We start from the raw sequence: 12,436 nt of genomic DNA on the forward strand, positions 1-12,436 counted from the left end.
TACAGCACAAACAGATCTGGGACTCAGGCTAGGTAATCAGATAAAATACACATTTTAAACTCTAAAGCAAACAAGTCTCTAAAGGCGAAAATGCACACTATAATAGGATAGGCTTTCCTCTCGGGTCCTTTGTGGAAATAAAGTAACCCCTGGGTAATGATAATCGCACAGAATCATAGGTCCTGTTCTGGTCGGGGGTTTCACCATTAGAGTACATTCAGCATCCTCAATATGGGATCGAAGCACCACACACTGTGACAACCTGCATCCCAAATGACACCCTATTCCCTATGAAGTGCCCAAATGACACCCTATTCCCTATGAAGTGCACTACTTTTGACCAGGACCCATAGAGTGCCATTTGGGACACAGCCACAGGCAATATACAACCAAAACCAATCTATAATGTCCAATGGGGTGTATGAGGGAGAGTGTGTGTGGGGAGAGAGATTGATTATACAGTCACTTCATTTGGGAAAATCGAGGCGAACGTTGTGAGTTCTTAGTGGTATAGATCAGACGAGGGGATCTGAGTAACATTGTAAAATGAATGAACAAATAACATATTTTCACTCTGACTCCTTTCCCTACAGTATGTCCAACCCCTCTACCAGTCCCTACAGTATGTCCAACCCCTCTACCAGTCCCTACAGTATGTCCAACCCCTCTACCAGTCCCTACAGTATGTCCAACCCCTCTACCAGTCCCTACAGTATGTCCAACCCCTCTACCAGTCCCTACAGTATGTCCAACCCTCTACCAGTCCCTACAGTATGTCCAACCCCTCTACCAGTCCCTACAGTATGTCCAACCCCTCTACCAGTCCCTACAGTATGTCCAACCCCTCTACCAGTCCCTACAGTATGTCCAACCCTTCTACCAGTCCCTACAGTATGTCCAACCCCTCTACCAGTCCCTACAGTATGTCCAACCCCTCTACCAGTCCCTACAGTATGTCCAACCCCTCTACCAGTCCCTACAGTATGTCCAACCCCTCTACCAGTCCCTACAGTATTTAAAGATTAACTTTCAAGACAAAAAACAGATGTTTTAGGTTTAGTTATAGTGAAACCCGTCAATCTTGGTCTTCATTTTGACAGTTTGTTGCAAAAGTGATATATTTTGGTATTTTAATAGTACATTTAGCTCTTTGTCCCTAGCGGTTCAACTCTACCATTGAAATCGTGATGAAGAGGCGCCCCTACGTCATCAAAGGGAGGGTTTCCGGTATGAAATACACTCCCTTCTAGATGTGCTGCGTGGTACCACCTTAAGGTTTACTATAAAAGCAGGTGACGGTGCGCCTTATTTGGCAATGGTCTTGGTAAGTGGAGTGTGCCAATATATTTTGCATGATGCTTCCTTGACTAGACTGCTGATGTTGCAAAATCCGACAGGGCAGTAAAGGCACATCAACGCATGACCAAATTCAACATTTCTGCTTACCGTTTCATACACACCAACGAGGTTTACGAAGAAGAAAAAGGAATATACGTGTATATTCGTAGCTACATCCATCGTAACAAGAAATAGATAACAATGGTGGTCATGTTAACTCATTTTCCCCCAACCGCTATTACTGATTGGTGGGCTCAGTCCGCTACAGTTGGCTCATAGTGCAATGGTTGTGAGTTCAAATCCCAACTGGGGCAGATAACTTTTTTTTATTTTTTTTTCATTGTTTATTTCCAATATTCATCCCGTGCCTACACACTTCTAATTCTGAAAAGTGAAAGCATACCCGTGAGAGGGGTCGCCCTGGTAGTAGTTATAGGTTTTTATACAGCACCCAAGACCAACCTGTGAGTTCATTTGACCTCGAAAAAAGAGCTACTGTGTAAAATACTGCAATGCGGGTTGGATTGAATTGAGCCCCTAATCTTCATTTACAAGGTGATGATTGCACTTTCTTCCCAACACAATAAACCCCCCCCCCCCCCCATAAGGGATTCGAACTTACACTGCAAGTGGCAATAGATGTCAGGAACTCGGCCCATACCAATGTGAGCTACCTTTCCAGAGCCGTATCTGCTAGTGGAATTCTGGTAAGTATACTTTAGTGAGAAAGTGTTGGGATCAGGTACAACTACGATTACCCACCCCCAAAATTAATATTTATGAGCAATTCCTCCCACCCACAATTTCTCACCTGATTGCATTTTGTTTTATTTCAAGGGGTTGGGCAAAGGCTGAAAATGGGGTTGAGAGTTACCCTTTAAAGGCTAAAGCAACCCCACCCAAGGGAGTAGCGTTTTTTTACGATAAGCAGGTTTCTAAACTCTGATACACAAGTGTTTCATACAGTGAAATGTGAGGAGCTAGCCTGGTCCCAGACCTCCTGGCAAGATGGCACAAACAGATCTGGGACCAGGCTAGCGAGGAGCTACATTACACATGATTAGTGCCATGTAAGCTAAGTGACATCTAAAGTATTCATCATCTTTAACAGGTCAATCCTCCTTTCAGAGGCTAAAGGCACAAAAGAAGGTCCACAGCGTCCATCTTGTATTTTTGTGTTTTTGTGTGGAAAATCCCCTGAATCTCAAATCTGTCAACGAGCGAATCCCAGAAGCCAATACTGGAGTGTGGAGCCTACTAGCACCAAAGGAAGATGAAAACACCGTAACAAAACAACAAGGACAGACTGGGGAACCGTCCATCTAGTCTACTAGTGTCCTGTCCTTTCCTTTGTCCCAGAATTCCTTCAGCCGGACTTCCGAGCCAATCCCTGGCGAGCGAGGTCAGCGGTGGGAGGCCAGAGGTTAGAGGTCGTAGGTCAGATCCTACTCCATTTGGACCAGAAGGTCTCCCTCTCCAACAGTCTCTCCTGCTTTACAGTGGACACTCTTCACCTGGGAGGGAACAACACACAGAAAGGTCTGATGTCAATCACCTCACACTGTACACACTAGCTGTCTTACTGTGGTGATGTGTAGAGGGGAGTGTAATTCAATGTGTGTGTGTGTGGTAATGTAGGGTGTGGGGTAATGTAGTAGTAGTGTGCGATAATGTAGTAGAACTGTATGGTAATGTAGTAGTAGTGTGCAGTAATGTAGTAGTAGTGTGCGGTAATGTAGTAGTAGTGTATGGTAATGTAGCAGTAGTGTGCGGTAATGTTGTAGTAGTGTGTGGTAATGTAGTAGTAGTGTGCGGTAATGTTGTAGTAGTGTGCGGTAATGTTGTAGTAGTGTGCGGTAATGTAGTAGTGTGTGTGGTAATGTTGTAGTAGTGTGTGGTAATGTTGTAGTAGTGTGTGGTAATGTTGTAGTAGTGTGCGGTAATGTGTGTGTTTTATTGATTTTCTTTAACCCTTATTTTACCAGGTAAGTTGACTGAGAACACATTGTCATTTACAGCAACAACCTGGGGAATCGTTACAGGGGAGAGAAGGGGGGATGTGTAATGTAGTGTGTGTGTGGTAATACGTGTGTGTGTCTGTGCGTGCGTGCATTGTGTTGTCGTGAAGGTTAGTGTAATGGTGTGTGTGTGTGTGTGTGTGCGTGCGTGCATTGTGTTGTCGTGTAGGTTAGTGTAATGGGTGTGTGTGTGTGTGTGTGTGCGTGCGTGCATTGTGTTGTCGTGTAGGTTAGTGTAATGGGTGTGTGTGCATTGTGTTGTCGTGTAGGTTAGTGTAATGGGTGTGTGTTCATTGGCCTTACCTTGGCAGCTTTAGCAGCAATCAAGCTGTTCTGCATCTTCATGGCCTCGATCACACAAATCTCCTGACCTTCAGCCACCTGGGGAACAACACAACAATATATCATTACTGCATACAATGATGTAGCATCTAGTGGGCATGACTCACTCCAGACAGACAGACAGACAGACGTAGGCATGACTCACTCCAGACAGACAGACAGACGTATGCATTAGCTGGCGCCAGACGCCACATGCAATATTGATAAACCAGCATTCCCTTTCCATCACTGAGTGCTGATTTACAAGGTTAAATCATTGATGGATGAGGTGACGAAACTAATGTCCAGCAACAACATGTATGTAACAACTAATGTCCAGCAACAACATGTATGTAACAACTAATGTCCAGCAACAACATGTACAGTGGGGAAAAAAGTATTTAGTCAGCCACCAATTGTGCAAGTTCTCCCACTTAAAAAGATGAGAGAGGCCTGTAATTTTTATCATAGGTACACGTCAACTATGACAGACAAATTGAGAATTATTTTTCCAGAAAATCACATTGTAGGATTTTTAATGAATTTATTTGCAAATTATGGTGGAAAATAAGTATTTGGTCACCTACAAACAAGCAAGATTTCTGGCTCTCACAGACCTGTAACTTCTTCTTTAAGAGGCTCCTCTGTCCTCCACTGTTACCTGTATTAATGGCACCTGTTTGAACTTGTTATCAGTATAAAAGACACCTGTCCACAACCTCAAACAGTCACACTCCAAACTCCACTATGGCCAAGACCAAAGAGCTGTCAAAGGACACCAGAAACAAAATTGTAGACCTGCACCAGGCTGGGAAGACTGAATCTGCAATAGGTAAGCAGCTTGGTTTGAAGAAATCAACTGTGGGAGCAATTATTAGGAAATGGAAGACATACAAGACCACTGATAATCTCCCTCGATCTGGGGCTCCACGCAAGATCTCACCCCGTGGGGTCAAAATGATCACAAGAACGGTGAGCAAAAATCCCAGAACCACACGGGGGGACCTAGTGAAAGACCTGCAGAGAGCTGGGACCAAAGTAACAAAGCCTACCATCAGTAACACACTACGCCGCCAGGGACTCAAATCATGCAGTGCCAGACGTGTCCCCCTGCTTAAGCCAGTACATGTCCAGGCCCGTCTGAAGTTTGCTAGAGTGCATTTGGATGATCCAGAAGAGGATTGGGAGAATGTGATATGGTCAGATGACTTTTTGGTAAAAACTCAACTCGTCGTGTTTGGAGGACAAAGAATGCTGAGTTGCATCCAAAGAACACCATACCTACTGTGAAGCATGGGAGTGGAAACATCATGCTTTGGGGCTGTTTTTCTGCAAAGGGACCAGGACGACTGATCCGTGTAAAGGAAAGAATGAATGGGGCCATGTATCGTGAGATTTTGAGTGAAAACCTCCTTCCATCAGCAAGGGCATTGAAGATGAAACGTGGCTGGGTCTTTCAGCATGACAATGATCCCAAACACACCGCCCGGGCAACGAAGGAGTGGCTTCGTAAGAAGCATTTCAAGGTCCTGGAGTGGCCTAGCCAGTCTCCAGATCTCAACCCCATAGAAAATCTTTGGAGGGAGTTGAAAGTCCGTGTTGCCCAGCGACAGCCCCAAAACATCACTGCTCTAGAGGAGATCTGTATGGAGGAATGGGCCAAAATACCAGCAACAGTGTGTGAAAACCTTGAAGACTTACAGAAAACGTTTGACCTGTGTCATTGCCAACAAAGTGTATATAACAAAGTATTGAGAAACTTTTGTTATTGACCAAATACTTATTTTCCACCATAATTTGCAAATAAATTCATTAAAAATCCTACAATGTGATTTTCTGGGAATTTTTTTCTCATTTTGTCTGTCATAGTTGACGTGTACCTATGATGAAAATTACAGGCCTCTCATCTTTTTAAGTGGGATAACTTGCACAATTGGTGGCTGACTAAATACTTTTTTTCCCCACTGTATGTAACAACTAATGTCCAGCAACAACATGTATATAACAACTACTGTCCAGCAACAACATGTATGTAACAACTAATGTCCAGCAACAACATGTATGTAATAACTAAATGTCCAGCAACAACATGTATGTAATAACTAAATGTCCAGCAACAACATGTATGTAACATGTAACAACTCTGCAGTCCGACTCATCCCAAACCATCTCAATTGGGTTGAGTTCGGGGGATTGTGGAGGCCAGGTCATCTGATGCAGCACTCCATCACTCCCCTTCTTGGTAAAATAGCCCTTACACAGCCTGGAGGTGTGTTGGGTCATTGTACTGTTGAAAAACAAATGATAGTCCCACTAAGCCCAAACCAGATGGGATGGCGTATCGCTGCAGAATGCTGTGGTAGACATGCTGGTTAAGTGTGCCTTGAATTCTAAATAAATCACAGACAGTGTCAGCAGTAAAGCACCCCCACACCATAACACCTCCTCCTCCATGCTTTACGGTGGGAACTACACATGCGGAGATCATCCCTTCACCCACACTGCGTCTCACAAAGACACGGCGGTTGGAACCAGAAATCTCAAATTTGGACTCCAGACCAAAAGGACACATTTCCACCGGTCTAATGTCCATTGCTCGTGTTTCTTGGCCCAAGCAGGTCTCTTCTTCTTATTGGTGTCCTTTAGTAGTGGTGTCTTTGAAGCAATTCGACCATGTAAGGCCTGATTCACACAGTCCACTCTGAACAGTTGATGTTGAGATGTGTCTGTTACTTGAACTCGGTGAAGCATTTATTTGGGCTGCAATTTCTGAGGCTGGTAACTCTAATGAACTTATCCTCTGCAGCAGAGGTAACTCTGGGTCTTCCATTCCTGTGGCGGTCCTCATGAGAGCCAGTTTCATCATAGCGCTTGATGGTTTTTGCGACTGCACTTTTTGGGTTACTACATGATTCCATATGTGTTATTTCATAGTTTTGATGTCTTCACTATTATTGTACAATGTAGAAAATAGTAAAAAATAAAGAAAAACCCTTGAATGAGTAGGTGTGTCCAAACTTTTGACTGGTACTGTAAGTAACAACTAATGTCCAGCAACAACATGCATGTAACAACTATGAAAATGTATGCACTCACTAACTGTAAGTCGCTCTGGATAAGAGCGTCTGCTAAATGACTAAAATGTAAATGTAAAACTAATGTCCAGCAACAACATGTATGTAACATTTCACATGTCCTTACCGCATTATCTCCAGGCTCGACAGACACATCCACCACAGTTCCTGGCATGATGCTAATGCTCTGTTCAGGATTTATTTTAATTTTTAACTAGGCAAGTCAGTTAAGAACAAATTCTTATTTACAATGACGGCCTACCAAAAGGCAAAAGGCCTCCTGCGGGGACGGGGGATGCTATATAATAATAATAAATAATATGCCATTTAGCAGACGCTTTTATCCAAAGCGACTTACAGTCATGTGTACATAAATTTTTACGTATGGATGGTCCCGGGGATCGAACCCACTACCCTGGCGTTACAAACGCCATGCTCTACCAATTGAGCTACAGAGGTAACGTGTCTCGGATCTATGTGGATTCTATGTAACATGTACGTTCTTACCACGTCTCCAGGTTTGACGGACACGGAGACCACGGAGCCAGGCATGGGAGAACGCAGGATGCTGCTGGTGTCTTCTGGAACCTTCTCAGGCATGTGACTGCTCAGCGTGGACACCAGCTTACTGAGAACACGCACCTTAAACTGAACACACAGAGACAGAGGTTGGGGTCAATTCATTACATATATAATGCCACAAGTAGGACCATGTTGTAAAAATGACTAAAGAAAAAGACAGTAATATCAACAATCCTCTACTCCACATTCTTTATTCTGAAACTCCTATTCTGAGTTGATGCCATTATCTTTGGATCCACTGGGTGGCAGCACTCATTCGTTTCGGTCTGTATCCCTGTCCCTGGCTTAGTGAATCATTCCTACTGCTACTACTGCATTACAGTCAGCGGGTTCATTCATCAGGCTCTTTCATGCCAATCCTTTAATTAGCTCATTAGGCTAATTTATGTCTTACACACAGCTAGCACTGAGTGGATGGTTTCTCCCTCGTTAAGAGTTGAAACTTCATGAAGCAGCAGACATAATAAATATAACACCCAACGGTTGCTTGGCGCTGGGCAACGAGGTGAGACCGGAGAGTGAGATGAGGGAGGAAGAGGTAGAATACGTATTTGCTGGTAGATATGTTGTGTGGTGCAATTCAATGAGCAGCTGGATACTGAAGTTTTGATAACAGCTTGATAACAAGACACCTTCCTAACTCAGTCCTTTTATACTGAACAAAAATATAAATGCAACATGTAAAGTGTTGGTCCCATAAGCTTAAATAAAAGATCCCAGAACTGTTGCCAGAGAAGTGAGTGTTCATTTCTCTAGCATAAGCCGCCTCCAACGTTGTTTTAGAGAATTTGGCAGTACATTCTACATTTTTAAATGTTTTGTAATTTAGCAGACGCTCTTATCCAGAGCGACTTCCAGTGAGTGCATACATTTCCATACGTTTGTTTTCTCCGTACTGATTCCCAGTGGGAATTGAACCCACAACCAGGGCGTTGCAAGAGTCATGCTCTACCAAATGAGCCACACGGGACACAGCAGTATGTCCAACCAGCCTCACAAACACAGACCATGTGTAACCAGGCCAGCCCAGGACCTCCACATCCGGCTTCTTTACCTGAAGGATCGTCTGAGACCAGCCACCTGGACAGCTGATTAAACTGTGGGTTTACACAACCAAAGAATTTCTGCACAAACTGTCAGAAACCGTCTCAGGGAAGCTCATCTGCATGCTTGTCGTCCTAACCAGGGTCTTGACCTGACTGCAGTTCGGCGTCGTAACCGACTTCAGTGGGCAAATGCTCACCTTCGATGGCCACTGGCACACTGGATGAATCCTTGCTTCAACTGTACCGGGAAGATGGCAGACAGTGTGTATGGCGTCGTGTGGGTGAGAGGTTGTAAACAGAGTGCCCCATGGTGGCGTGGGGTTATGGTATAGACAGTCATAGGCTACGGACAACGAAAACAATTTCATTTTATCGATGGCAATTTGAATGTACAGAGATACCGTGATGAGATCCTGAGGCCCACTGTCGTGCCATTCATCCGTCGCCATAACCTCATGTTTCAGCATGATAATGCACGGCCCCATATTGCAAGGATCTGTACACAATTCCTGGAATCTGAAAATGTCCCAGTTCTTCCATGGCCTTCATACTCACCAGACATGTCACCCATTGAGCATGTTTGGGATGCTCTGGATCGACGTGTACGACAGTGTGTTCCAGGTCCCGCCAATATCCAGCAATTTCGCACAGCCATTGAAGAGGAGTGGGACAACATTCCACAGGCCACAATCAACAGCCTGATCAACTCTATGCGAAGGAGATGTGTTGCGCTGCATGAGGCAAATGGTGGTCACACCAGATACTGACTGGTTTTCTGATCCCTTGCCACTAAGTTTTTTTTAAGGTATCTGTGACCAACAGATGCATATCTGTATTCCCAGTCATGTGAAATCCATAGATTAGGGCCTACTGAATTTATTCCAATTGACTGATTTCCTTATATGAATTGTAACTCAGTAAAATCTTTGAAATTGTTGCATGTTGCGTTTATATTTCTGTTCAGTGTAAATTGTGAATAGAAACACACTGGTGGGGCTGATTACTGTTGGTCCTGGCTGAACACTGGTCTAGGCTAGGGGGAGCATTGTCCTGGCTGAACACTGGTCTAGGATAGAGGGAGCATTGTCCTGGCTGAACACTGATCTAGGCTAGGGAGAGCATTGTCCTGGCTTAACACTGGTCTAGGCTAGAGGGAGCATTGTCCTGGCTTAAAACTGGCCTAGGCTAGGGGGAGCATTGTCCTGGCTTTACACTGATCTAGGCTAGGGAGAGCATTGTCCTGGCTTAACACTGGTCTAGGTTAGAGAGAGCATTGTCCTGGCTTAACACTGGTCTAGGCTAGGGGGAGCATTGTCCTGGCTTAACACTGGTCTAGGCTAGGGAGAGCATTGTCCTGGCTGAACACTGGTCTAGGCTAGGGGGAGCATTGTCCTGGCTTAACACTGGTCTAGGCTAGAGGGAGCATTGTCCTGGCTTAACACTGGTCTAGGCTAGGGGGAGCATTGTCCTGGCTTAACACTGGTCTAGACTAGAGGGAGCATTGTCCTGGCTTAACACTGGTCTTGGCTAGAGGGAGCATTGTCCTAGCTTAACACTGGTCTAGGCTAGAGGGAGCATTGTCCTGGCTTAACACTGGTCTGGGCTAGAGGGAGCATTGTCCTGGCTTAACACTGGTCTTGGCTAGAGGGAGCATTGTCCTGGCTTAACACTGGTCTAGGCTAGAGGGAGCATTGTCCTGGCTTAACACTGGTCTAGGCTAGAGGGAGCATTGTCCTGGCTTAACACTGGTCTAGGCTAGAGGGAGCATTGTCCTGGCTTAACACTGGTCTGGGCTAGAGGGAGCATTGTCCTGGCTTAACACTGGTCTAGGCTAGAGGGAGCATTGTCCTGGTTGACTTGGTAGGTCCCAGTAACACTACTAGTAGCTGGTCCCAGTCACTGACCTGTATATGAAGGTCACAGTACAACAACATCAGGAAGCCCCCCACCATGTTAATGACCTCATGCATCCTTGTTTGTTCGTTAACCTTCCTCACCCCTGGTGCCCTCCCCTGCCATGAACTAATAAGACTGTATTTAGCACTCTTTCCAAACCACACACACACAACAGGTCATCCTCTTTACAACACCATCATAGTGACTAAAATAACCACTGGCCGGGATACCCCCAAAGGATACCCCAAACAAACAGTCATGGTTTCCCAAGGCCGACACTCCCTTGTTGGAAAACCAGGAGCGGGGAGGGAAAACCCAGCTGGACTCGTAAATCAGGGCTGTAACCCGGAGAGTCAGGAGTGTGGGGAATGGGAGCGTTGGGACGGCCTGGGGAAACGCAGGCTTTGACAGGATTCCTTCCCAGGAAACAACAGTAACTAACTGACTGTGTCACCCCAGTTCAGATACAGGTCAACATGGGTCAACCAACCAGGTTAACTAGGTGTTGTTCTGTGACCAGCTCTACCAAAAGTCTGTTCAACGCCAGGCCTGGAGCGCATCAGTAGAACTACTGCTGCTTTCTTTTCTAGCTGGTTATTGATGTTCCTGAACCCTGTACTACTGAGTGACTCCATGTCCCCAGCTAGACAAGAACATACCCAGGATGAGTGAGAGCTAAGGGATACAGGGGGATACAGAGGTCTTCCATGTCCCAGGAGAGGAAGCCTGGAAGCAGCTCAGCTTTGCAGGGGTGCCTCCTACTCTCCTCCACCTGATGCAGCAGGGGACAGGACACAGGTACTTACTGAGCCACTCCCCAACCTCCTCCCAACCCCCCCAGGACCTATCAGAACCCCCCCTTGCTCAGCCCCAGGTCCCTAAAGGAGGAAAGGGAAGTGATGTCGCCCCCTGTGACAAGTTCCTGTGCAGCCTGTGTTCAAAGCCCCCCCCCCCCCCAGGGTGTGAGCAGCACAGAGCCGTTTATAGCTGGCTCCTTTCAAAGCCTCTGTAACGTAACGGATGATCTTCTCTTCCTGACATTCTCTGTAGTCTGGGGGTCTGGGGGGATCTGTGGGGATCTGGGGATAGGCTGGATGGGGACGTGTAGGCTGGGAAATGACACCGACTTGGCCCGACAGATAAGAGGAACGTTACTAATGTGTGTACACACACACGAAAACACACACACGACCACTTGTACACACACACAAGTCATCCATTCACCAGAATGAGAGAGAGGTGACTCACCTGTGTCCCCAGGTACTGTAGGGTGATCTCTCCTCCTGCGTCTCTAGACAGACACTGTAGAACCCTGGGGATTCTGTTGATGGTGACAGGCAGCAGGGCTGAGGCCAGGTTCCACTCTCCACTAACCTCCACCTTAACTCCATCCACCTCCACCTGCCAGGGGGTCAGAGGAAAAGTATTGTAATTACTACACTCTACTGATTATTCTGATACAAGACATTTGCTTCCTAAGTGGAGAGACTGCAGTTTGATATGCTTGGAGAGACTGCAGTTTGATATGCTTGGAGAGACTGCAGTTTGATATGCTTGGAGAGACTGCAGTTTGATATGCTTGGAGAGACTGCAGTTTGATATGTATCCACTACTAGAGAGGACCAGGGAAAGACCCAGTATCCACAACTAGAGAGGACCAGAGAAAGACCCAGTATCCACAACTAGAGAGGACCAGAGAAAGGCCCAGTATCCACTACTAGAGGAGAGGACCAGAGAAAGGCCCAGTATCCACTACTAGAGGAGAGGACCAGGGAAAGACCCAGTATCCACTACTAGAGGAGAGGACCAGGGAAAGACCCAGTATCCACTACTAGAGGAGAGGACCAGGGAAAGACCCAGTATCCACTACTAGAGGAGAGGACCAGGGAAAGACCCAGTATCCACTACTAGAGGAGAGGACCAGGGAAAGACCCAGTATCCACTACTAGAGGAGAGGACCAGGGAAAGACCCAGTATCCACTACTAGAGGAGAGGACCAGGGAAAGACCCAGTATACACTACTAGAGGAGAGGACCAGGGAAAGACCCAGTATCCACTACTAGAGGACCAGGGAAAGACCCAGTATCCACTACTAGAGGACCAGGGAAAGACCCAGTATCCACTACTAGAGGAGAGGACCAGGGAAAGACCCAGTATCCAC

At 46.0% G+C, this 12,436-nt stretch overlaps 1 protein-coding gene across 1 annotated transcript in view; it reads right to left on the minus strand.

The window, feature by feature from the left end:
• Positions 1-1,091: 1,091 nt before the first annotated feature.
• pcca (propionyl-CoA carboxylase subunit alpha) overlaps positions 1,092-12,436 on the minus strand; it is a 38,854-nt gene continuing 27,509 nt past the window's right edge. The window contains exons 18-21 of the mRNA XM_045207403.1: positions 11,524-11,676; positions 7,259-7,399; positions 3,660-3,737; positions 1,092-2,852 (exon numbers count right to left, since the gene is read on the minus strand). Of these exons, the coding sequence (XP_045063338.1) occupies positions 2,784-2,852; positions 3,660-3,737; positions 7,259-7,399; positions 11,524-11,676 (441 nt within the window). The 3' untranslated portion in view covers positions 1,092-2,783. The remainder of the gene's footprint in view (positions 2,853-3,659; positions 3,738-7,258; positions 7,400-11,523; positions 11,677-12,436) is intronic.

The sequence above is a fragment of the Coregonus clupeaformis genome, chromosome 24 (assembly GCF_020615455.1).
Source record: "Coregonus clupeaformis isolate EN_2021a chromosome 24, ASM2061545v1, whole genome shotgun sequence".
NCBI lineage: Eukaryota > Metazoa > Chordata > Actinopteri > Salmoniformes > Salmonidae > Coregonus > Coregonus clupeaformis.